The following is a 27016-nucleotide window of genomic DNA, read 5'->3' on the forward strand; positions in this document are numbered from 1 at the left end:
GGACACTGGGGACATTGGGGGGACATTGTGGGGACATTGGGGGGACACTGGGAACATTGGGGGGACATTGTGGGGACATTGGGGACATTGGGGGACACCGGGAACATTGAGGGGACATTGTGGGGACATTGGGGACATTGGGGGGACACCGGGAACATTGAGGGGACATTGTGGGGACATTGGGGACATTGGGGGGACACCGGGAACATTGAGGGGACATTGTGGGGACACTGGGGACATTGGGGGGCATTGTGGGGACATTGGGGACATGGGGACATTGGGGGGGCATTGGGGGGACATTGTGGGGACATTGGGGGGGCATTCGGGGGACACTGGGGGGACACTGGGGGGACACTGGAGACATGGGGGGGACATTGGGGGGACATTGAGGGGACATTGGTGGGACATTGGGGGACATTGAGGGGACATTGGTGGGACATTGGGGGACATTGAGGGGACATTGGTGGGACATTGGTGCCATTGGGGGGACACCGGGGACATTGAGGGGACATTGAGGGGACGGGGGGGACATTGAGGGGACATTGGGGACACTGGGGACATTGGGGGGACACCGGGGACACTGGGGACACGGGGGGGACATTGGGGGGGCTTTGGTGCCATTGGTGGGACATGGGGGGACACTGAGGGGACATGGGGGGACACTGGGGGGACACTGGGGGGACACTAGGGGGGCTTTGGGGACATTGGTGGGACATTGGGGACATTGGGGGGACATGGGGGGGACACTGAGGGGACATTGGGGGACATTGGTGCCATTGGGGGGACACCGGGGACATTGAGGGGACATTGAGGGGACACTGGGGACATTGGGGGGGCATTGGGGGGACATTGGGGGGACACCGGGAACATTGAGGGGACATTGTGGGGACATTGGTGCCATTGGGGGGACACCGGGGACATTGAGGGGACATTGAGGGGACGGGGGGGACATTGGGGGGACGTTGGGGACACTGGGGACACTGGGGGGACACCGGGGACACTGGGGGACATTGGGGGGGCTTTGGTGCCATTGGTGGGACATTGAGGGGACATTGTGGGGACATTGGGGACATTGGGGGGACACCGGGGACACTGGGGACATTGGGGGGACACCGGGGACATTTGGGACATTGAGGGGACACTGGGGGTGACCCGAGGCTGAACTCCCCCCCCCCCCCCCCCCGGGGGGCCGATTTTGGGGGTCCTGCTCAGCGCGGGATTGGCTGAGCGCCCCCAGCCCCACCCCCGGCCCCGCCCCGAGGGTCCCGGGGGGCGTCGGGGCTGGGGGGGCGCTCCCAGAATTCCCTGCGGGGCCAATTCCCGGGGCTGGATCCCAATTCCAGTGCCTGGATCCCAATTCCAGTGCCTGGATCCCAATTCCCAGCTCTGGATCCCAACTCCCGGGGGTGGATCCCAATTCCCAGCTCTGGATCCCAATTCCCAGCTCTGGATCCCAACTCCCGGGGGTGGATCCCAATTCCAGTGCCTGGATCCCAACTCCAGTGCCTGGATCCCAACTCCAGTGCCTGGATCCCAACTCCCGGGGCTGGATCCCAATTCCCAGCTCTGGATCCCAACTCCCGGGGGTGGATCCCAATTCCAGTGCCTGGATCCCAACTCCCGGGGGTGGATCCCAATTCCCAGCTCTGGATCCCAACTCCCGGGGGTGGATCCCAATTCCAGTGCCTGGATCCCAACTCCAGTGCCTGGATCCCAACTCCCGGGGCTGGATCCCAATTCCCAGCTCTGGATCCCAATTCCCAGGGCTGGATCCCAACTCCAGTGCCTGGATCCCAATTCCAGTGCCTGGATCCCAATTCCCGGGGCTGGATCCCAATTCCCAGCTCTGGATCCCAACTCCCAGGGCCGGATCCCAACTCCCGGGACCGGATCCCAATTCCCAGCTCTGGATCCCAACTCCCAGGGCTGGATCCCAATTTTCAGCCCTGGATCCCAATTCCAGTGCCTGGATCCCAATTCCTGGGACTGGATCCCAATTCCCAGCCCTCGATCCCAATTCCCATGCATGGATCCTAATTCCCAGGGCTGGATCCCAATTCCCGGGGCCGGATCCCAATTCCTGGCCCTGGATCCCAATTCCTGGGGCTGGATCCCAATTCCCAGCTCCAGATCCTAATTCCGAGCTCTGGATCCCAGTTCCTGGGACTGGATCACAACTCCCGGCCCTGAACCCCAAATCCCAGGGATGGATCCCAATTCCGGGCCCCAGATCCCTGCTGCTCCTCCAGGAGCCATTCCCAGCCCTCGATCCCAATTCCCAGCCCTGGATCCCAATTCCTGGGGTTGGATCCCAATTCCCAGGGCTGGATCCCAATTCCTGGGGTTGGATCCCAATTCCTGTGCCTGGATCCCAATTCCTGGGGTTGGATCCCAGTTCCCAGCTCCAGATCCCAATTCCTGGGGTTGGATCCCAGTTCCCAGCTCCAGATCCCAATTCCTGGGACCAGATCCCAATTCCCAACGCTGGATCCCAATTCCCAGGGCCAAATCCCATTCCCAGCTCCAGCTCCCAATTCCTGGCCCTGGATCCCAATTCCCAGCTCCAGATCACAATTCCTGGGGCTGGATCCCTGCTGTTCCTCCAGGAGCCATTCCCAGCCCTTGATCCCAATTCCAAGCCCTGGATCCCAGTTCCTGGGACTGGATCACAACTCCCGGCCCTGAACCCCAAATCCCAGGGATGGATCCCAATTCCGGGCCCCAGATCCCTGCTGCTCCCCCAGGAGCCATTCCCAGCCCTGGATCCCAATTCCCAGCCCTGGATCCCAATTCCTGGGGCTGGATCCCAATTCCCAGGGCTGGATCCCAATTCCTGGGGCTGGATCCCAATTCCTGGGGCTGGATCCCAATTCCCAGGGCTGGATCCCAATTCCCGGGGCTGGATCCCAATTCCCGGGGCTGGATCCCAATTCCTGGGGCTGGATCCCAATTCCCAGCCCTCGATCCCAATTCCCAGGGCCAGATCCCAATTCCCAATTCTGCTTCCCAAAAAAAACCCAAACCCTGGGACGACGGAGAAGGCGGGAAAGCGGCGGAGCCGTGCTTTTATAGAGATCTGGATGTGGAGAGCACACGGTCCCACGGGATCCCGGCGTTCCCACACGGGATCCCGGCACTCCTGTACTGGATCCCGGCGTTCCCACGCGGGATCCTGACATTTCCATACGGAATTCGGGCGTTCCCACACGGGATCCCGGCGTTCCTGTACTGGATCCCAGCATTCCCACATCGGATCCTGGCGTTCCCACGCGGGATCCCGGCGTTCCTGTACTGGATCCCAACATTCCCACATCGGATCCTGGTGTTCCCACGCGGGATCCCGGCGTTCCTGTACTGGATCCCAACATTCCCACATCGGATCATCGGATCCTGGCGTTCCCACGCGGGATCCCGGCGTTCCTGTACTGGATCCCAGCATTCCCACGCGGGATCCCGGCGTTCCTGTACTGGATCCCAGCATTCCCACGTGGGATCCCAGCATTCCCACATGGTATTTAGGCATTCCCAACATTCCCACACAGGATCCGGACATTCCCACATGGAATCCCGACTCGATCCCACGTGGAATCCCGACTTGATCCCTTTATGGAATTGCGATGCATTCCCACATGGAGTCCCAACTTGATCCCACGTGGAATCCCAACTCGATCCTTTATGGAACCCCGACACGTTCCCACGTGGAATCCTGAATCGATCCTTTATGGAATCCCGACTCGATCCCACGCGGGATCCGGGTCCTTCTCTCGTGCCAAAACCCCAAGTTCGGTTCCGGGGTCGCTGCTCCCGATCCCGAGGTCCAGGGACGAATCTCAGAGCGGAGCCGGAGCGGGGAAATCCAGGAACGCCAAACCGGGAGCGCGTGGAATTCCAGCGGGATCTCCCAAAATTCCAGCGGGATTTCCCAAAATTCCAGCGGGATCCCCCCGGAATTCCAGTGGGATGTCCCAGAGTTTTAGCAAGATCCCCCAAAATTTTGGTGGGATCCCCCAGAATTCCAGCAGGATCCCCCCAAAATTTCAGGGGGATCCCACGGAATTCCAGTGATTTTCCCAGAATTCCTGTGGGATCCCCCAAAATTCCAGCGGATTTCCCAGAATTCCAGCAAGATCCCCCCAGAATTCCAGCAGGATCCCCCAAAGGGGAGCCAGGAATAAAAACCAGGAATGCCCGGAGCAGGAATTGGGGCTTTGTGGGGCTGGGGGGTTTTGGGGTCCCCCCGGCCTCGGGGTTTTGGGATCCTGTGGGATTTGGGCACTGCCAGGTTTTGGGGCACCACTGAATTTTGGGATCCCAATGGATTTTGGGGTCCCCTGGGCCTTGGGGGTCCCATGGCAGTGCCAGGTTTTGGGGCACCTCGAGATTTTGGGATCCCACAGGATTTTGGGGTCACCCAGGCTTTGGGGATCCTGTGGCACTGCCAGGTTTTGGGGTCCCATTGGATTTTGGGGTCCCGTGGGATTTGGGCAGTGCCAGGTTTTAGGACACCATTGGATTTTGGGATTCCACAGGATTTTGGGGTCCCATTGGATTTTGGGGACCTGTGGGATTTGGGCACTGCCAGGTTTTGAGGCACCTCAGGATTTTGGGGTCCCACTGGCTTTGGGAATCTTGTGGCAGTGCCAAATTTTGGGGTCCTGAGAGATTTTGGGGTCATGTTGGATTCTGGGGTCCCGTGGGATTTGGGCATTGCCAGGTTTTAGGACACCATTGGATTTTGGGATCCCACTGGATTTTGGGGTCCCAATGGCTTCTGTGAGCCCACTGGATTTTGGGGTTCCCCTGGCTTTGGGATTTTGGGGTCCCGTGGGATTTGGGCAGTGCCAGGTTTTAGGACATCATTGGATTTTGGGATCCCACTGGATTTTGGGGTTCCCCCTGGCTCTGGGGGTCTTGTGGCAGTGCCAGATTTTGGGGTCCCACAGGATTTTGGGGTTCCCCCTGCACTGGGAGTCTTGTGGCAGTGCCAGGTTTTGGGGTCCCATTGGATTTTGGGGACCTGTGGGATTTGGGCACCGCCAGGTTTTGAAGCACCTCAGGATTTTGGGATCCCACTGGATTTTGGGGTCCCAATGGCTTCTGGAATCCCACTGGATTTTGGGGTTCCCCTGGCTTTGGGGATCCTGTGGCACTGCCAGATTTTGGGGTCCCATTGGATTTTGGGGTCCCAATGGATTTTGGGGTCCCGTGGGATTTGGGCAGTGCCAGGTTTTAGGACACCATTGGATTTTGGGATCCCACTGGATTTTGGGGTTCCCCCTGGCTCTGGGGGTCTTGTGGCAGTGCCAGGTTTTGGGGTCCTGTGGGATTTGGGCACTGCCAGGTTTTGGGGTGTCACTGGATTTTGGGATCCCACTGGATTTTGGGGTCTCCCAGCACTGCCAGATTTTTGGGGTCCTGTGGGATTTTGGGGTCCTGTGGGATTTGGGCACTGCCAGGTTTTGGGGTGTCACTGGATTTTGGGATCCCACTGGATTTTGGGGTCTCCCAGCACTGCCAGATTTTTGGGGACCAGTGGGATTTTGGGATCTTGTGGGGTTCAGGCACTGCCGGGCTTTGGGGTCAGGTGGGATTTCCAGGATTTCGGGATCCTGTGGATTTTGGGGTCTTGGGGCATCCCAGGTTTCCCTGGAATTTTGGGATCCGCTGGATTTTGGGGTCCTGGGTCATTCCAGGTTTCCCCAGGATTTCGGGATCCATGGGATTTTGGGATCTCATGGATTTTGGGGTTCTGGGGCATTCCAGGTTTCCCTGGGATTTTGGGATCCATGGGATTTTGGGGTCTTGGGGCATTCCAGGTTTCCCTGTGATTTTGGGATCCACTGGATTTTGGGGTCCTGGGTCATTCCAGCTTTCCCTGGAATTCTGGGGTCACGCGAGATTTTTGGGATCCGCTGGATTTCGGGCTCCTGGGTCATTCCAAATTTCTCCGGGATTTTGGGGTCCCGTGGGATTTTGGGATCCGCTGGATTTCGGGGTACTTCAGGACCCCGTGGATTTTGGGGTCCCATTCTTTTCTGGGCTCTTCCAGGATTTGGGGATCCCTGGATTTCGGCTCCCCCAGATCCCGGGGCTCCGTCGCTCCCCGGATCCGGCGGATCCCTGGGATCCCCTGCCCCCCCATCCCACCCCTCTGACTCCCTTGGGATCCCCGGGATCGAGTGGATCCCCCTTTTCCCGGAGCCCTCGGGCGGGATCCGGCTCCGACTCCGGGAACTTTGGGATTTGGGAACGCCCCGGGAGCAAGAGAACGGAGGGATCCCCTGGGATCCATTGCGATGCTCTGGGATGCTTTAGGATCTCCTGGAATGCTCCGGGATTCCCCAGGACGATTTGGGATCCCTTGTGATGCTCCGGGATTTCCCGGGATCCTCTGCGATGTCCCGGGATGATCTGGGATCCTCCAGGATGCTCCAGGATCCTCCGGGATTCCCTGGGATGGTCCAGGATGGTCCAGGATTCCCCGGGATCCTCTGGGATTTCCTGGAATTCTCTGGGGTGATTTGGGATCCTCCGGTGTGCTCCAAAATTCCTTGGGATCATCTGGGATTTCCCGGAATCCCCCGGGATGATTTGGGATCCCCTGGAATCCTCCGGGATTTCCTGTAATTCCCCAGGATTATTTGGGATACTCCAGGATGCTCCAGGATCCCCCGGGATCCGCTGGGATTTCCCGGAATTCTCTGGGATGATTTGGGATCCTCCAGGATGTTCCAGGATGCTTCAGGATCCGCTGGGATTTCCTGGGATCCCCCGGGATGGTTTGGGATCCTCCAGGATGTTCTGGGATTTCCCAGGATCCCCCAGGATGGTTTGGGATCCCCCAGGATGTTCTGGGATTTCCTGGGATCCCCCAGGATGGTTTGGGATCCTCCAGGATGCTCCAGGATCCCCCGGGATGATCTGGGATCCCCCAGGATGTTCTGGGATTTCCCGGGATCGCCCAGGATGATTTGGGATCCCCCAGGATTTCCTGGAATTCCTCAGGATGATTTGGGATCCCCCAGGATGTTCTGGGATTTCCTGGAATCCCCCAGGATCCCCCGGGATCCGGCGGGCTGCTCCGAGGGGAGCGGCGTCCCCGGGCTCTGTGCGAAGCAGGACGAGTCCCTCGGGGCTTCCTTCCCTTCCCGGGATCCCGGTTTTTTTTCCCTTCCCGGAATCCCGGTTTTTTTTTTCCCTCCCCGGGATCCTTTTTTCCCCCTCGGGATCCTGTCCCTGTCCGTGTCCCCGATCCCGGCTTTAGGACACGGCCGGGTCCTCGGGCGTGGGCGGCCGCGGGAGCAGCGCGGGATCCTCGGGATACTCCTCGGGGTACTCCTCGGGATACTCCTCGGGATACTCCTCCGGGTACTCCTCGGGATACTCGTCCCCGTCCGGGAAGCACGGCCCCTCCCCCAGCTCGAAAAAGATGGGCAGATCCCCGGATCCGACGTCCACGGCGCTGGAATCCACCAGGAACAGCGGCTGGACCGTGCAGGGCACCAGCTGCTTCCCTGGGAAAAGTGGGAAAAGTGGGAAAAGTGGGAAAAAGGGGATTGGGATAATGCACCAGGAACAGCGGCTGGACCGTGCAGGGCACCAGCTGCTTCCCTGGGAACAATGGGAAAAGTGGGAAAAATGGGAAAAATGGGATTGGGAAAAGTGGGATTGGGATTGGGATAATGCACCAGGAACAGCGGCTGGACCGTGCAGGGCACCAGCTGCTTCCCTGGGAAAAGTGGGAAAAGTGGGAAAAGTGGGAAAAATGGGATTGGGATAATGCAGCAGGAACAGCGGCTGGACCGTGCAGGGCACCAGCTGCTTCCCTGGGAAAAGTGGGAAAAGTGGGAAAAATGGGAAAAATGGGATTGGGATAATGCAGCAGGAACAGCGGCTGGACCATGCAGGGCACCAGCTGCTTCCCTGGGAACACGGGAAAAGTGGGAAAAATGGGATTGGGATCGGGAAAATGGGATTGGGATCGGGAAAATGGGATTGGGATCGGGAAAAATGGGATTGGGATTGGGAAAAATGGGATTGGGATTGTGAGATTGGGAATTTGGGATTGGGATAATGAACCGTGCAGGGCACCAGCTGCTTCCCTGGGAACACGGGAAAAATGGGAAAAATGGGATTGGGAAAAATGGGATTGGGAAAAATGGGATCGGGATAATGCACCAGGAACAGCGGCTGGACCGTGCAGGGCACCAGCTGCTTCCCTGGGAAAAGTGGGAAAAATGGGATTGAGACTGGGAAAAAGGGGATTGGGATTGGGAAAAAGGGGATTGGGATTAGGAAAAATGGGATTGGGATTGGGAAAAATGGAATTGGGATTGTGGGATTGGGATAATGCACCAGGAACAGCGGCTGGACCGTGCAGGGCACCAGCTGCTTCCCTGGGAACAATGGGAAAAATGGGATTGGGATTGGGAAAATGGGATTGGGAAAAATGGGATTGGGATTGTGAGATTGGGAATTTGGGATTGGGATAATGAACCGTGCAGGGCACCAGCTGCTTCCCTGGAAACACGGGAAAAATGGGAAAAATGGGATTGGGAAAAATGGGAAAAATGGGATTGGGAAAAATGGGATCGGGATAATGCACCAGGAACAGTGGCTGGACCATGCAGGGCACCAGCTGCTTCCCTGGGAAATGGGAAAAGTGGGAAAAATGGAAAAAATGGGATTGGGATTGGGAAAAATGGGATTGGGAAAAATGGGATAATGCACCAGGAACAGCGGCTGGACCGTGCAGGGCACCAGCTGCTTCCCTGGGAAATGGGAAAAATGGGAAAAATGGGATTGGGAAAAATGGGATCGGGATAATGCACTGTGCAGGGCACCAGCTGCTTCCCTGGAAAATGGGAATGTGGGATTGGGATTGGGAATGTGGCTGGAATTCCAGGACACCGACGAGGAAAGGGGCTCCCATGACATGATCCCATCCCAATCTCACCCTAATCCCAGCCCAAATCCTGGTCCCAATCCCAATCCCATCCAGATCCAAAATCCTGGTCCCAACCCCAATCCCACTCTAATCCCAATCTCAATCCCAATAATAATCCCAGACCCTAATCCCAATCCCAATCCCAATCCCAAACCCTAAATCCAATCCCAATTGCATCTAAATCGCAAACCCTAATTCCAATCCCAATCCTATCCAAATTCCAAACACTAATTCCAATCCCAATCCTAATCCCAATCCCAAACCCTAATTCCGATCCCAATCCCGTCCGAATCCCAATCCCAAATTCCAATCCCAATCCCATCAAAATCCCAAGCACTAATTCCAATCCTAATCCCAATCCCAATCCCAATTCTATCCCAATCCCAAACCCTAATCCCAATCCCAATCCCATCCAAATCCCAAACCCTAATTCCAATCCCAATCCCACTCCTATCCCAATCCCAAACCCTAATCCCAATCCCAATTCTATCCAAATCCCAAACACTAATCCCAATCCCAATCCCATCCAAATCCCAAACCCTAATTCCAATCCCAATCCCAATTCTATCCAAATCCCAAACCCTAATTCCAATCCCAATCCCAATTCTATCCAAATCCCAAACCCTAATTCCAATCCCAATCCCAAATTCCAATCCCAATCCCGTCAAAATCCCAAACACTAATTCCAATCCTAATCCCAATCCCAATTCCAATTCTATCCAAATCTCAAACCCTAATTCCAATCCCAATCCCACCTTAACCCAAATCCCAGTCCAACCCTAATCCTAATCCCAACACAACCCAAATCCCATCTGATCCCAATCCCACATAATCCCAATCCCAATCCCACCTTAATCCCAATTTCAGCCCAGCCCGAATCCTAATTACGATCCTAACAAAACCCAAATCCCGTCTCATCCCAATCCCACATCCTTGGAATCCCAACCCCAAGCACAGCCCCGATCCCAATCCCAAATTCCTGTTGGGATATCAGAGTCCTCCAAAATCCCAAAACCCCCAAAATTCCCATGGGATACTGGAGTCCCCCAAAATCCCAAAAACCCCAACATTCCCATTGGGATACCGGAGTCCCCATTCCCAAATCCCCAATCTCATAAAACCCAAAATTCCCATTGGGATGCCAGAGTCCCCCATTCCCAAATCCCAAAAACCCCCAAGTTCCCACAGGAATACTGGACTCCCCCTTTCCCAAAAATCCCAAATATCCCGAATTCCCATGGGAATACTGGAGTCCCCCATTCCCAAATATCCCAAAAATCCCCAAATTCCTTTGGGATACCAGAGCCCCCATTCCCAAATATCCCCAAATTCCCTTTGGGATACTGGAATCCCCCATTCCCCAAAACCCCAAAATTCCCATGGGATACTGGATTCCCCCATTCCCAAATCTCCAAAAAGCCCAAAAATCCCATGGGAATACCAGAGCCCCCATTCCCCAAAACCCCAAAATTCCTGTGGGATACCAGAATTCCCCATTCCCAAAAATCCCCAAATTCCTGTGAGATACCAGAGTCCCCCATTCCCAAATATCCCAAAATTCCTGTGGGATACCGGAGTCTCCAATTCCCAAATATTCCCAAATATCCCAAAATTCCTTTGGGATACCGGAGTCTCCAATTCCCAAATATCCCAAAATTCCTGTGGGATACCGGAGCCCCCATTCCCAAAAATCCCCAAATTCCTTTGGGATATCGGAATCCCCCCAAATTCCAAAAACTCCAAAATTCCCATGGGATATTGGATTCCCCCATTCCCAAATCCCAAATCCCCCCAAATTCCCACAGGAATATTGGAGTCCCCCATTCCCAAAAATCCCAAATATCCCAAAAATCCCCAAAATTCCTGTGGGATACCAGAGCCCCCATTCCCAAAAATCCCCAAATTCCTTTGGGATACCGAATTCCCCCATTCCCCAAAACCCCCAAATTCCCATGGGATACTGGATTTCCCCATTCCCAAATCCCAAATCTCCAAAAAGTCCCAAATTCCCATGGGAATACCAGAGCCCCCATTCCCCAAAACCCCAAAATTCCTGTGGGTTACCGGAGTCCCCATTCCCCAAAATCCCAAAAATCCCCAAATTCCTGTGGGATACCGGAATCCCCCATTCCCAAAAATCCCCAAATTCCTGTGAGATACCAAAGTCCCCCATTCCCAAAAATCCCAAATTCCCCTGGGAATACTGGAGTCCCCCATTCCCAAATCCCAAATCTCCCCAAATTCCCACAGGAATATTGGAGTCTCCCATTCCCCAAAATCCCAAATATCCCCAAAATCCCCAAATTCCTGGTGGGATACCGGAGTCCCCATTCCCAAAAATCCCCAAATTCCTTTGGGATACCGGAGTCCCCCATTCCCAAAAATCCCAAATATCCCAAAATTCCTTTGGGATACCGGAATCCCCCATTCCCAAATATCCCAAAAATCCCCAAATTCCTTTGGGATACCGGAGTCCCCATTCCCGAATACCCCGAAATTCCCATTGGGATACCAGAGTCCCCCATTCCCAAAAACCCCAAATATCCCAAACCCCACAAAATTCCTTCGGGATACTGGAGTCCCCCATTCCCAAAAATCCCAATTATCCCCAAATTCCTTTGGGATACCGGAATCCCCCATTCCCAAATATCCCGAAATTCCCATTGGCATACCGGAGTCCCCATTCCCAAAAATCCCCAAATTCCCATTGGGATACCGGAGTCCCCATTCCCAAAAATCCCCAAATTCCTTTGGGATACCGGAGTCTCCAATTCCCAAAAATCCCAAATATCCCAAAATTCCCATTGGGATACCGGAGTCTCTGATTCCCAAAAATCCCCAAATTCCTTTGGGATACCGGAGTCTCCAATTCCCAAAAATCCCAAATATCCCAAAATTCCCATTGGGATACCGGAGTTCCCCATTCCCAAATATCCCGAAAGTCCCAATTATCCCCAAGTTCCTTTGGGATACCGGAGCCCCCATTCCCAAATATCCCAAATATCCCCAAAGTTGCCCGAATTCCCCGGGAATACCGGAATCGCCGGCGCCGGGCTCGGCCTCCGCCGGTTTCTGCTGCTCCTGGTTGGAGAGGAGATCCTGGATCTGCCGGAATTCCGGGAATCATTTCCGTTCACCCCGAGGATTTGGGGGGTTTTAAAGGGACCCCAAACTCATCCCGCTCATCCCCAACGTTCCCAGAAATGGTCCCGGGGGGGGAAATCCCGGGAATGGGGCGGAGCGATCCGGGGAAAGATCCCGGAGCAGATCCCGATCCCGGCCCCGATCCCGATCCCAATCCTGATCCTGATCCCGACCTTGACCCCAGCCCTGATCCTGATTCCACCACAATCCCAATCCCAATCCCAATCCCGATCCCGATCCCAATCCTGGCCCCGATCCCGATCCTGATCCCAGCCCCGATCTCGATCCCAGCCCCAATCCCGATCCCAGCCCCAATCCCGATCCCGATCCCAATCCTGATCCCAGCCCCGATCCTGATCTCAACCCCGACCCCAGCCCTGATCCTGATCCCACCACGATCCCAATCCCAATCCCAATCCCGGCCCCGATCCTGATCCAAATCCTGATCCCAGCCCCGATCCTGATCCCACCACGATCCCAATCCCAATTCCAATCCCAATCCAAATCCCAATCCCAATCCCGGCCCCGATCCTGATCCAAATCCTGATCCCAGCCCCGATCCTGATCCCCGCCCCAGTCCTGATCCTGATCCCACCCCAATCCCAGTCCCAGTCCCAATCCCAATCCCAATCCAGATTCTGGCCCCGATCCCAGCCCCAATCCCAATCCCAGCCCTGATCCCGGCTCTAATCCCGATCCCAGCCCCGGCTCTAATCCCGATCCCAGCCCCGATCCCGATCCCAGCCCTGATCTCAATTCCAGCCCTGATCCCGATCCTGATCCTGATCCCAAATCCCAATCCCAGCCCTGATCCCGATCCCAGCTCTAATCCCGATTCCAACCCCGATCCCAGCCTGGATCCAATTCCCAGGCCTGATCCCAAACCTGGCCCTGATCGCAATCCCAATCCCAGCCCCGATCCTAATCCTGGCCCCAATCCTGATCCCGATCATAATCCCAATCCCAGCCCCTGATCCCAATCCCATTCCAAATCTGATCCCGATCCCAATCCCAACCCCAATCCCATCCCTGATCCTAATCCCAGCCCCAATCCCAAACCCAATCCCATTCCCAACTCTGATCCTGATCCCAATCCCAGTTCCAATCCCAATCCCATTTCAAATCTGATCCCGATCCCAGTCCCAACCCCAAACCCAACCCCAATCCTGACCCAATCCCAGCTCCAATCCTAATCCCAGCCCTAATCCCAATCCCGATTCCAATCCTGATCCCAGTCCTGATCCAAATCCCAGCCCCAATTCCGATCCCATTCCAAATCTGATCCCGATCCCAGCCCCAATCCCATTCCCAACCCTGATCCCGATCCATTCCCAATCCGATCCCAATCCAAGTCCCAATCCCAATCCCAGCCCCAATCCTAATCCCAATCCCAATCCTGACCCCAATCCCCATCCCATTCAAAATCTGATCCCGATCCCGATCCCAATCCCAGCCCCAATCCTAATCCCAATCCTGACCCCAATCCCAATCCCATTCAAAATCTGACCCCAATCCCAATCCCATTCAAAATCTGATCCCAATCCCAATCCCATTCCCAATCCCGATCCCATTCCCAATCCCAACCCCAGCTCCAATCCTAATCCCAATCCCAGCCCCGATCCCAACCCTGATCCCGATCCCATTCCCAACCCGATCCCAATCCAAGTCCCAATCCTAATCCCAATCCCGATTCCAATCCCGACCCCAACCCCAATCCCATTCCAAATCTGAACGCAATCCCAGCCTCGATTCCAATCCTGATCCCATCCCCGATCCCAATCCCGACCCCAATCCCAATCCCATTCCAAATCTGAACGCAATCCCAGCCTCGATTCCAATCCTGATCCCAGCCCCGATCCCGATCCCATTCCCAACCCTGATCCCAATCCAAGTCCCAATCCCAATCCTAATCCCAATCCCGATTCCAATCCTGACCCCAATCCCAATCCCATTCAAAATCTGATCCCGATCCCAGCCTCGATCCCAACCCAATCCCAGCCCTAATCCCAATCCTGATCCTAATCCCAGCCCCGATCCCGATCCCAATCCCAGATTTCCCCTCTGGATCCCGGCTCTCCCAGCCCCAAATCCCCCCCCCCGGTCCCCATCCCATGGGATCGGGAATTCCCGAGCGGCTCCGGGGACGAGGGGATCCACCCATGCCCCCCATGGAATATCCCCCAAAAAATCCCAAATCCCAGGAATATCCCAAAAAAAATCCCAAATCCCAGGAATATCCCCAAAAAATCCCAAATCCCAGGAATATCCCCAAAAAAATCCCAAATCCCTGGAATATCCCAAAAAATCCCAAATCCCACCCCAGGAATATCCCAAAAAAATCCTTTTTGGCTTTTCCAGGGAAATTTGAGCCCCAAATCCAGGGATTTTCCCAGGGAATTCCGGGATTTGGGAATTCCAGGGGATGGAAAATTGGGAATTCCAGGGGATGGAAAATTGGGATTTGGGAATTCCAGGGGCTGGGAAATTGGGATTTGGGATTTTGGGGATTTGGGAATTCCAGGGCTGGGAATTCTGGGATTTGGGAATTCCAGAGCTGGAAAATCTGGGATTTGGGAATTCCAGGGGCTGGGAATTCCGGGATTTGGGAATAGGAATTCCAGGGGCTGGGAATTCCAGGGCTGGAAAATCGTGACTGGGGAATGGGAATGGAAATTCCAGGATTTGGGAATTCCAGGGGCTGGGAATTTGGGGATTTGGGAATTCCAGGGGCCAGAAAATCGGGATTTGGGAATTCCAGGATTTGGGAATTCTGGGATTTGGGAATTCCAGGGGCCAGAAAATTGGGATTTGGGAATGTGAAGTCCAGGATTTGGGAATTCCAGGGGCTGGGAATTCCAGGATTTTGGAAAGCGAATGGGGGGAAATCCGGGAATTGGGAATTCCAGGGGCTGGGAATTCGGGATTTGGGAATTCCAGGGGCTGGGAAATCGGGATTTGGGAATTCCAGGATTTGGGAATTCCAGGGGCTGGAAAATCCGGGATTTTAGAAAGTGAATGGGGGGAAATCCGGGAATTGGGAATTCCAGGGGGCAGAAAATCGGGGTTTGGGATTTCCAGTGGCTGGAAAATCGGGATTTGGGATTTGGGAATTCCAGGATTTGGGAATTCCAGGATTTGGGAATTCCAGGGGCTGGGAATTCTGGGATTTGGGAATTCCAGGGGCTGGAAAATCGGGATTTGGGAATGGGAATTCCAGAATTTGGGAATTCCAGGGGATGGAAAATTGGGATTTAGGATTTGGGAATTCCAGGGGCTGGGAAATTGGGATTTGGGAATTCCGGGATTTGGGAATTCCAGGGGCTGGGAATTCTGGAATTTGGGAATGGAATTTGGGAATTCTGGGATTTGGGAATGGGCATTTCAGAGGCTGGGAAATCGGGATTTGGGAATGGGAATTCCAGGATTTGGGAATTCCAGGGGCTGGAAAATCAGGATTTGGGATTGGGAATTCCAGGGGCTGGGAATTCCGGGATTTGGGAATTCCAGGGGCTGGAAAATCAGGATTTGGGATTGGGAATTCCAGGGGCTGGGAATTCCGGGATTTGGGAATTCCAGGGGCTGGGAAATCGGGGTCTCCCTTTCCCGGGGGTGGCTCCCGGCTCCCTCCCGCCGGGATTCCCTCCGGGATTCCCGGGAATTCCCGGAATTCCGGCTCACGCTGGCCAGGCTGCTGTCCAGGTCCGGCAGGGTCACGTCCGGCACCGCCATGGACGGGCTGAAGAGCTGCCGGGAAAAGCGGGAATGGCATCGGCAACGCCGGAATTCCCGGGAAAAACCCGCCCCGAGCGCGGGAAAAACCCTCCACAAACGTGGGAATTCCCGGGAAAATCCCGCCCTGAGCGCGGGAGATCCCGGGAAAAATCCACCCAAACGTGGGAATTCCCGGGAAAAATCTGTCCCAGACTGGGAATTCCCGGGAAAAACCCGCCCCAAACGTGGGAATTCCTGGGAAAAAACCTCCCCAAACGTGGGAATTCCCGGGAAAAATCCACCCCAAACGTGGGAATTCTTGGGAAAAACCCTCCCCAAACGTGGGAATTCCCGGGAAAAACCCTCCCCAAACGTGGGAATTCCCAGGAAAAACCCGAAATGTGGGAATTCCCGGGAAAAATCCACGCCAAACGTGGGAATTATTGGGAAAAACCCTCCCCAAACGTGGGAATTCCTGGGAAAAACCCTCCCCAAACGTGGGAATTCCCGGGAAAAACCCCAAACATGGGAATTCCCGGGAAAAACCCTCCCCAAACGTGGAAATTCCTGGGAAAAATCCACCCAGGGAATGGATCCTGGAAAATTCCCAGTGGGAATTCCTGGGAAAAACCCGCCCCGAGCACGGGAGATCCCAGGAAAAACCTTCCCAAAACGTGGGAATTCCCGGGAAAAATCCACCCCAAATGTGGGAATTCCTGGGAAAAATCTGTCCCAGCCTGGGAATTTCCGGGAAAAACCCACCCCAAACGTGGGAATTCCCGGGAAAAATCCACGCCAAACGTGGGAATTCCCGGGAAGAATCTGTCCCAGACTGGGAATTCCCGGGAAAAACCCTCCCCAAACGTGGGAATTCCTGGGAAAAACCCTCCCCAAACGTGGGAATTCCTGGGAAAAACCCTCCCCAAAAGTGGGAATTCCTGGGAAAAATCCACCCAGGGATTGGATCCTGGAAAATTCCCAGTGGGAATTCCTGGGAAAAACCCGCCCCGAGCACGGGAGTTCCTGGGAAAAACCCACCCCAAATGTGGGAATTCCCAGGAAAAAACTGGGAGAAACCCACCCTGATCCAGGAATTGCCCAAGGGATAAATCCTGGAATATTCCCACAGGGAACTCCCGGGATCCCGGCCCGTTCCCAGTGGGAATTCCCAGGTCAGGGAATTCCCAGAATCCCGGCCTGTTCCCAGTGGGAATTCCCAGAATCCTGACCCATTCCCAGGTCAGGGAATTCCCAGAATCCCGGCCCATTCCCAGTGGGAATTCCCAGGTCAGGGAATTCCCAGAATCCCGGCCCATTCCCAGCGGGAATTCCCAGAATCCTGACCCATTCCCAGGTCAGGGAATTCCCAGAATCCCGGCCCGTTCCCAGCAGGAATTCCCCGTTTCCTGACCCCGTTCCCATCAGGAAGAGCCCCCAGGGCTCCATTCCCAAATCTCCGTCCCCGTTTCCCAGAGGCTCCTGGGGACTTTTGGGAATTCCCAGTGGGAATGGGCTGGGACCCCAGGAATTCCCACTGGGAATGGAACAGAATCCTGGGAATCCCCTAACCTGGGAATGGGCTGGGATCCCGGGAATTCCCACTGGGAATGTTCCAGAATTCCTTCCCTTGATCAGGGTGGGTTTATCCTGGGAATTCCCAGTGGGAATGGGCTGGGATCCTGGGAATTCCCAGTGGGAATGTGACAGAATCCTGGGAATTCCCAGTGGGAGTGTTCCAGAATTCCTTCCTTGGATCAGGGTGGGTTTATCCTGGGAATTCCCAGTGGGATTTTTTAGGGTTTCCCAGTTGGAATGGCAGGGTTTCCCAGCTGGAGTTTTGGGAATTCCCAGTTGGAGTTCTGGGCTTTCCCGGTTGGAATTCTGGGATTTCCCAGTGGGAATTCCCAATGGGAGTCGCGGGGTTTCCCGGTTGGAATTCCTATCTGGATTCCCGGTTGGGAATTCCCGTCTGTGATTCCCATCTGTAATTCCTGTCTGGAATCCCGGCTGGAATTCCCGTCTGTGATTCCCGCCCAGAATCCTGCCTGGAATTCCTGCCTGTGATTCCCGTCTGTGATTCCCGCCTGGAAATTCCCGTCTGTGATCCCCATCTGTGATTCCCACCCGGAATCCCCGGTTGGAATTCCCGCCTGGAATCCTGGCTGTGATTCCTGTCTGTGATTCCCATCTGGAATTCCCATCTTCAATTCCCATCTTCAATTCCCATCTGGAATTCCTGCCTGGAATCCCGGCTCTGATTTCCCATCTGGAATCCCATCTGTGATTCCCACCCGGAATCCCTGGTCAGAATTCCTGGCTGGGATTCCCGGTTGGAATCCCTGGTCAGAATTCCCACCCGGAGTCCCTGGTCAGAATTCCCGGCTGGGATTCCCAGTTAGAATCCCGGCTGTGATTTCCCATCTGTGATTCCCACCTGGAGTCCCCGGTCAACATTCCCGTCTGGAATTCCCAGTTGGAATCCCTGGTCAGAATTCCTGGCTGGAATTCCCGGTTGGAATCCCGGCTCTGATTTCCCATCTGTGAATCCCATCTGTGATTCCCGCCCGGAGTCCTGGGTCAGCATTCCCGTCTGGAATTCCCAGTTGGAATCCCCGGGTCAGCATTCCCAGCTGTGATTCCTGGGTCAGCATTCCCGGCTGGAATTCCCAGTTGGATTCCCGGGTCAGAATTCCCATCTGGAAATCCCAGTTGGAATTCCCAGCTGGGTCAGCATTCCCAGCTGGAATCCCCGGGTCAGCATTCCCGTCTGGAATTCCCAGTTGGATTCCCAGGTCAGCATTCCCGTCTGGAATTCCCAGTTGGATTCCCAGGTCAGCATTCCCGTCTGGAATTCCCAGTTGGATTCCCAGGTCAGCATTCCCGTCTGGAATTCCCAGTTGGATTCCTGGGTCAGCATTCCCGGCTGTGATTCCCGGTTGGAATTCCCAGCTGGGTCAGCATTCCCGGCTGTGATTCCCGGATGTGATTCCCAGCTGGGTCAGCATTCCCGGCCGTGATTCCCGGTTGGAATTCCCGGCTGGGTCAGCATTCCTGGCCGTGATTCCCGGCTGTGATTCCCGGTTGGGATTCCCAGCTGGGTCAGCATTCCCGGTTGGAATTCCCGGTTGGGATTCCCAGCTGGGTCAGCATTCCCGGCCGTGATTCCCGGTTGGGATTCCCAGCTGGGTCAGCATTCCCGGTTGGAATTCCCGGTTGGGATTCCCAGCTGGGTCAGCATTCCCGGCCGTGATTCCCGGATGTGATTCCCGGCTGGGTCAGCGTTCCCGGCCGGAATTCCGGGCGGGAAGCGGCGTCGGCGCCGTGACTCACGTCGAGCAGGGCGCTGTCCATGCTGAAGCCGTGGGAGCTGAGCAGCGCCTGCAGGTTCTCCAGGCTGGAGTCCACCGAGTCCAGGTGCTCGTTCAGCTCCGACCTGAGCGGGGAGGAAAAACGGGAAAAACGGGAAAAATGACACCGGGAACGGCACCGGGAACGGCACCGAGTCCAGGTGCTCGTTCAGCTCCGACCTGAGCGGGGAGAAAAAACGGGAAAAACGGGAAAAATGGGAAAAATGACACCGGGAACGGCACCGGGAACGGCACCGAGTCCAGGTGCTCGTTCAGCTCCGACCTGACCGGGAAAAAACACCGGGAAAAACGGGAAAAATGGGAAAAATGACACCGGGAACGGCACCGGGAACGGCACCGAGTCCAGGTGCTCGTTCAGCTCTGACCTGACCGGGAAAAAACACCGGGAAAAACGGGAAAAATGACACCGGGAACGGCACCGGGAACCACCGAGTCCAGGTGCTCGTTCAGCTCCGACCTGACCGGGGAAAAACACCGGGAAAAACGGGAAAAACGGGAAAAATGACACCGGGAACGGCACCGGGAACGGCACCGAGTCCAGGTGCTCGTTCAGCTCCGACCTGACCGGGGAAAAACACCGGGAAAAACGGGAAAAATGACACCGGGAACGGCACTGGGAACGGCACCGAGTCCAGGTGCTCGTTCAGCTCCGACCTGACCGGGGAAAAAACGGGAAAAATGGGAAAAACGGGAAAAATGACACCGGGAACGGCACCGGGAACCACCGAGTCCAGGTGCTCGTTCAGCTCCGACCTGACCGGGGAAAAACACCGGGAAAAACGGGAAAAACGGGAAAAATGACACCGGGAACGGCACCGGGAACGGCACCGAGTCCAGGTGCTCGTTCAGCTCCGACCTGACCGGGAAAAACACCGGGAAAAACGGGAAAAACGGGAAAAATGACACCGGGAACGGCACCGGGAACGGCACCGAGTCCAGGTGCTCGTTCAGCTCCGACCTGACCGGGAAAAAACACCGGGAAAAACGGGAAAAAACGGGAAAAATGACACCGGGAACGGCACCGGGAACGGCACCGAGTCCAGGTGCTCGTTCAGCTCCGACCTGACCGGGAAAAACACCGGGAAAAACGGGAAAAACGGGAAAAATGACACCGGGAACGGCACCGGGAACGGCACCGAGTCCAGGTGCTCGTTCAGCTCCGACCTGACCGGGGAAAAACACCGGGAAAAACGGGAAAAATGACACCGGGAACGGCACTGGGAACGGCACCGAGTCCAGGTGCTCGTTCAGCTCCGACCTGACCGGGGAAAATGGGAAAACCACCGGGAATGGCACCAGGAATAACGGAAAAAACACCGGGAATGGCACTGGGAATGAACGGGAAAAACCCCGGGAATAACAGGAACGAAGGGGAAGAACGGGAATGACACCGGGAATGGGAGACACCGGGAATGAACGGCAACGGGAATGACACTGGGAATAAACACCAGGAATGAACAATGGGAACGGCAACGGGAACAACGGGAACAATGGGAATGACACCGGGAATAAACAATGGGAATGAACAATGGGAAGGGCAACGGGAACAACGGGAACAACGGGAATGAACAACGGGAATAAACAACGGGAATGAGCAACGGGAATGAGCAACGGGAACGGCAACGGGAACAATGGGAACAATGGGAACAATGGGAACGACATCGGGAATAAACACCGGGAATGAACAATGGGAATGAGCAACGGGAACAATGGGAACGATACTGGGAATAAACACCGGGAATGAACAATGGGAATGAGCAACGGGAACAACGGGAGCAACGGGAACGACACCGGGAATAAACAACGGGAATGAACAATGGGAACGGCAACGGGAACAACGGGAACAACGGGAATGAACAACGGGAATAAACAACGGGAATGAGCAACGGGAACGGCAACGGGAACAATGGGAACAATGGGAACAATGGGAACGACACCGGGAATAAACAACGGGAATGAACAATGGGAACGGCAACGGGAACAACGGGAACAACGGGAATGAACACCGGGAATAAACAACGGGAATGAGCAACGGGAACGGCAACGGGAACAACGGGAACAACGGGAACGGACAATGGGAATAAACAACAGGAATGAACAATGGGAATGAGCAACGGGAACAATGGGAACGACACCGGGAATAAACAACGGGAATGAGCAACGGGAACAGCAACGGGAACAACGGGAATGAACAACACCGGGAATGAACAGTGGGAATGAACAACGGGAATGAACAACGGGAATGAGCAATGGGAACGGCAACGGGAACAACGGGAATGAACGGGAACGACACCGGGAATAAACAATGGGAATGAGCAATGGGAATGAGCAACGGGAACAACGGGAGCAACGGGAACGACACCGGGAATAAACACCGGGAATGAACAACGGGAACGGCAATGGGAACAACGGGAATGAACAACACCGGGAATGAACAGTGGGAACGGCAACGGGAACAACGGGAATGAACAACACCGGGAATGAACACCGGGAATGAACAACACCGGGAGCGAACGGGAAAAACACCGGGAATGAACACCGGGAGTGAGCAACGGGAATGAATGGGAACGACACCGGGAATGGATGGAGGAACACCGGGAATGAACAACGGGAGTGAACAACGGGAATAACGGGAATGAACGGGAACAACGCTGGGAGTGAACGGCACCGGGAATGAACACCGGGAATGAACGGGAACGACACCGGGAATGGACGGACAAACTCCGGGAATGGACAACGGGAATGAACACCGGGAATGACACCCAACAACACCGGGAATGGACGGACAAACACCGGGAATGGACACCGGGAATGAACGACACCGGGAATGGATACCGGGAATAACGGGAATGAACGGGAACAACGCTGGGAGTCAACGGCACCGGGAATGAGCAGTGGGAAAGACACCGGGAATGAACGGCAGGAATGAACGGGAACCAACAGGAACGCCGGGAATGAACGCCGGGAATGAACGGGAATCAATGGGCTCAGGGAATGCACCGGGAACAACGGGAATAATGGGAACAACGGGAACGAACGGGAACAACGGGAACAACGGGAACAACGGGAATAACGGGAATAACGGGAACAACGGGAACAACGGGAATAACGGGAACAACGGGAACAACGGGAACAACGGGAATAACGGGAACAACGGGAACAACGGGAACAACGGGAACGAACGGGAACAACGGGAACAACGGGAACAACGGGAACAAACAGGAACAACGGGAATAATGGGAACAACGGGAACGAACGGGAACAACGGGAACAACGGGAATGAACGGGAATAACGGGAATGAACGGGAACAACAGGAACAACGGGAATAACGGGAACAACGGGAACAACGGGAACGAACGGGAACAACGGGAATAACGGGAAAAATGGGAACAACGGGAACAACGGGAACGAACGGGAACAACGGGAACAACGGGAACAACGGGAACGAACGGGAACAACGGGAACAACGGGAAGAACGGGAACGAACGGGAACAAACAGGAACAACGGGAATGAACGGGAACAACGGGAATAACGGGAACAACGGGAATGAACGGGAACAACGGGAATAACGGGAACAACGGGAACAAACAGGAACAACGGGAATGAACGGGAACAACGGGAACGAACGGGAACAACGGGAAGAACGGGAACAACGGGAATGAACGGGAACGAACGGGAACAATGGGAATAACGGGAACAAACAGGAACAACGGGAATAATGGGAACAACGGGAACGAACGGGAACAATGGGAATAACGGGAACAACGGGAATGAACGGGAACAATGGGAATAACGGGAACAACGGGAATGAACGGGAACAATGGGAACGAACGGGAACAACGGGAATGAACGGGAACAATGGGAATAACGGGAACAACGGGAATGAACGGGAACAATGGGAACGAACGGGAACAACGGGAATGAACGGGAACAATGGGAATAACGGGAACAACAGGAATGAACAGGGGTCAGGAAACCGGGAGCGGGAATTCCAGAGAACCGGGAACGGAATCCCGGGAAACCGGGATTGGGATAGTGGGAACGGGAAAGCCGGATCAAGAAAGCGGGAACAGGATCGGGAACGCCGGGAATGGGGTCAGGAAAGCGGGAATTTTGGGAATTCTGAAACCGGGAAGGGGATCAGGAACACCGGGAATGGGGTCAGGAAAGCGGGAATTTTGGGAATTCTGGGAATCCGGGATTGGGATCAGGAACGTCGAGAACACTGGGAATGGGATCAGGAAACCGGGAATGGGAATTCGGGCGAAGCGGGATTGGGATCGGGAATCCCGGGAAACGGGGTCAGGAAACTGGGAATTTTTGGGAATTCTGGGAATTCCGCCCCATTCCTGCTTTTCCCGAGCAGGGAATTTAGGGAAATTTGGGAATTCCGCCCCGCTCCCGCTTTTCCCAAGCTGGGAATGTTGGGAATTTAGGGAATTTTCCATTAATTCCATCCTGTTCCTGCTTTTCCTGAGCTGGGAATTTTGGGAATTCCGCCCCGCTCCCGCTTTTCCCGAGCTGGGAATTTTGGGAATTTAGGGAATTCTCCAGGAATTCCGCCCCGTTCCCGCTTTTCCCGAGCAGGGAATTTTGGGAACTTAGGGAATTTAGGGAATTCCGCCCCGCTCCCGCTTTTCCCAAGCTGGAAATTTTGGGAATTCCACACCGCTCCTCCCGCTTTTCCCGAGCTGGGAATTTTGGAAATTTAGGGAATTCTCCGGGAATTCCACCCCGCTCCCGCTTTTCCCGAGCAGGGAATTTTGGGAATTTAGGGAATTTTCTGGGAATTTTCCGGGAATTCCGCCCCGCTCCTGCTTTTCCCGAGCAGGGAATTTTGGGAATTTTCCGGGAATTCCGCCCCGCTCCCGCTTTTCCCGAGCAGGGAATTCAGGGAATTTTGGGAATTTTCCGGGAATTGCGCCCCGCTCCCGCTCCCGCTGCTCACTTGTCGAGGCAGGCGACGCTCAGGCACTTTTCCTGGGATTGGGGATTCCCGGGAGCGGCTCCGGAGTCGTTTTCCCGCAGGATGGAGTCGATGAAGGTGGAGGGGGACAGGGGGGTCTCGGAATTCCCGGCGTTCCCGGAATTCCCGGCGTTCTTGGGCTCCTCCACCTTCGGGCTCCGCGTGGGGCTGGGAGGCTCCTCCTTGATCCGGATGGCCGGGCTGCTCCTGCCGGGGGAAAAAACGGGAAAAAAAGTGGGAAAAGTGGGAATGGGGAGAGGGCAAAACGGGAAAAGTGGGAATGGGGAAAGGGGAAAGTGGGAAAAATGGGAATGGGGAAAGGGGAAAACGGGAAAAATGGGAATGGGGGATGGGAAAAGTGGGAAAAAAGGGAAAAGTGGGAAAAGTGGGAAAAGTGGGAATGGGGAAAGGGAAAAACGGGAAAAATGGGAAAAGTGGGAGTGGGGAAAGGGAAAAATGGGAATGGGGGATGGGAAAAAAGGGAAAAGTGGGAATGGGGAAAGGGGAAAGTGGGAAAAGTGGGAATGGGGAAAGGGGAAAACGGGAAAAATGGGAAAAGTGGGAATGGGGAAAGGGAAAAATGGGAATGGGGGATGGGAAAAGTGGGAAAAAAGGGAAAAGTGGGAAAAGTGGGAATGGGGAAAGGGGAAAACGGGAAAAATGGGAATGGGGGATGGGAAAAGTGGGAAAAAAGGGAAAAATGGAAATGGGAATGGGAAAAATGGGAATGGGGAATGGGAAAAGTGGGGAAAATGGGAAAAATTTGAAACAGGAAAAATGGGAATTCCCAGGGAATTTTGGGAATTCCAGCCCCACCTCCCCATTCCCAAGGAATTCCAGGAATCCCAGCCCCATTTCCATGGAATCCCAGGAATTCCAGGAATCTCATTCCCAAGGAATTCCAGGAATTCCATCCCCATTCCCAGGGAATGCCGGGAATTATGGGAATCCCACTCCCAGGGATCCCGGGAATCCCACTCACAGGGAATTTTGGGAATCCCATACCCACTCCCAGGGAATCCCGGGAATCCCGGGAATTCTGGGAATCCCACCAATCCCGCTCCCAGGGAATTTTGGGAATCCCACCAATCCCGCTCCCAGGGAATCCCGGGAATCCCACCAATCCCACTCCCAGGGAATCCCGGGAATCCCACCAATCCCGCTCCCGGGGAATTTTGGGAATCCCAGCAATCCCGCTCCCGGGGAATCCCGGGAATCCCAGCAATCCCGCTCCCGGGGAATCCCGGGAATCCCACCAATCCCACTCCCAGGGAATTTTGGGAATCCCACCAATCCCGCTCCCAGGGAATCCCGGGAATCCCACCAATCCCACTCCCAGGGAATTTTGTGAATCCCGGCAATCCCGCTCCCAGGGAATTTTGGGAATCCCACCAATCCCGCTCCCAGGGAATCCCGGGAATCCCACCAATCCCACTCCCAGGGAATTTTGGGAATCCCACCAATCCCACTCCCAGGGAATTTTGGGAATCCCACCAATCCCACTCCCAGGGAATTTTGGGAATCCCACCAATCCCGCTCCCAGGGAATCCCGGGAATCCCATCAATCTCGCTCCCAGGGAATCCCGGGATTCCCACCAATCCCACTCCCAGGGAATTTTGGGAATCCCACCAATCCCACTCCCAGGGAATTTTGGGAATCCCACCAATCCCGCTCCCAGGGAATCCCGGGAATCCCACCAATCCCGCTCCCGGGGAATTTTGGGAATCCCACCAATCCCACTCCCAGGGAATTTTGGGAATCCCGGCAATCCCGCTCCCGGGGAATCCCGGGAATCCCACCAATCCCGCTCCCAGGGAATTTTGGGAATCCCATCAATCCCATTCCCAGGGAATCCCGGGAATCCCACCAATCCCGCTCCCAGGGAATTTTGGGAATCCCACCAATCCCGCTCCCAGGGAATTTTGGGAATCCCATCAATCCCGCTCCCGGGGAATTTTGGGAATCCCATCAATCCCGCTCCCAGGGAATTTTGGGAATCCCACCAATCCCGCTCCCAGGGAATTTTGGGAATCCCATCAATCCTGCTCCCGGGGAATTTTGGGAATCCCACCAATCCCATTCACAGGGAATTTTGGGAATCCCGGCAATCCCGCTCCCAGGGAATCCCGGGAATCCCACCAATCCCGCTCCCGGGGAATTTTGGGAATCCCACCAATCCCACTCCCAGGGAATTTTGGGAATCCCGGCAATCCCGCTCCCGGGGAATCCCGGGAATCCCACCAATCCCGCTCCCAGGGAATTTTGGGAATCCCATCAATCCCATTCCCAGGGAATCCCGGGAATCCCACCAATCCCGCTCCCAGGGAATTTTGGGAATCCCACCAATCCCGCTCCCAGGGAATTTTGGGAATCCCATCAATCCCGCTCCCGGGGAATTTTGGGAATCCCATCAATCCCGCTCCCAGGGAATTTTGGGAATCCCACCAATCCCGCTCCCAGGGAATTTTGGGAATCCCATCAATCCTGCTCCCGGGGAATTTTGGGAATCCCACCAATCCCATTCACAGGGAATTTTGGGAATCCCGGCAATCCCGCTCCCAGGGAATCCCGGGAATCCCACCAATCCCACTCCCAGGGAATCCCGGGAATCCCACCAATCCCGCTCCCGGGGAACCCCGGGAATCCTGGGAATCCCATCAATCCCGCTCCCAGGGAATTTCGGAATCCCATCAATCCCACTCCCAGGGAATTTTGAGAATCCCATCAATCCCGCTCCCGGGGAATTTTGGGAATCCCACCAATCCCGCTCCCGGGGAATCCCGGGAATCCCACCAATCCCACTCCCAGGGAATTTTGGGAATCCCATCAATCCCGCTCCCAGGGAATTTTGGGAATCCCATCAATCCCATTCCCAGG

General features: G+C 55.2%; 1 protein-coding gene across 3 annotated transcripts in view; it reads right to left on the reverse strand.

Moving 5' to 3' along the window:
• Positions 1-3037: 3037 nt before the first annotated feature.
• The window catches only part of HSF1 (heat shock transcription factor 1), a 70738-nt gene continuing 46759 nt past the window's right edge, over positions 3038-27016 (reverse strand). For all 3 annotated transcript variants that reach the window (XM_053953462.1, XM_053953482.1, XM_053953472.1), the window contains 5 exons: positions 24121-24345; positions 19133-19235; positions 15770-15835; positions 11983-12052; positions 3038-7514 (listed from right to left, as the gene is read on the reverse strand). In XM_053953462.1, the coding sequence (XP_053809437.1) occupies positions 7261-7514; positions 11983-12052; positions 15770-15835; positions 19133-19235; positions 24121-24345 (718 nt within the window). In that variant the 3' untranslated portion in view covers positions 3038-7260. The remainder of the gene's footprint in view (positions 7515-11982; positions 12053-15769; positions 15836-19132; positions 19236-24120; positions 24346-27016) is intronic.

Source organism: Vidua chalybeata, chromosome 1 (assembly GCF_026979565.1).
Source record: "Vidua chalybeata isolate OUT-0048 chromosome 1, bVidCha1 merged haplotype, whole genome shotgun sequence".
NCBI classification, from domain to species: domain Eukaryota; kingdom Metazoa; phylum Chordata; class Aves; order Passeriformes; family Viduidae; genus Vidua; species Vidua chalybeata.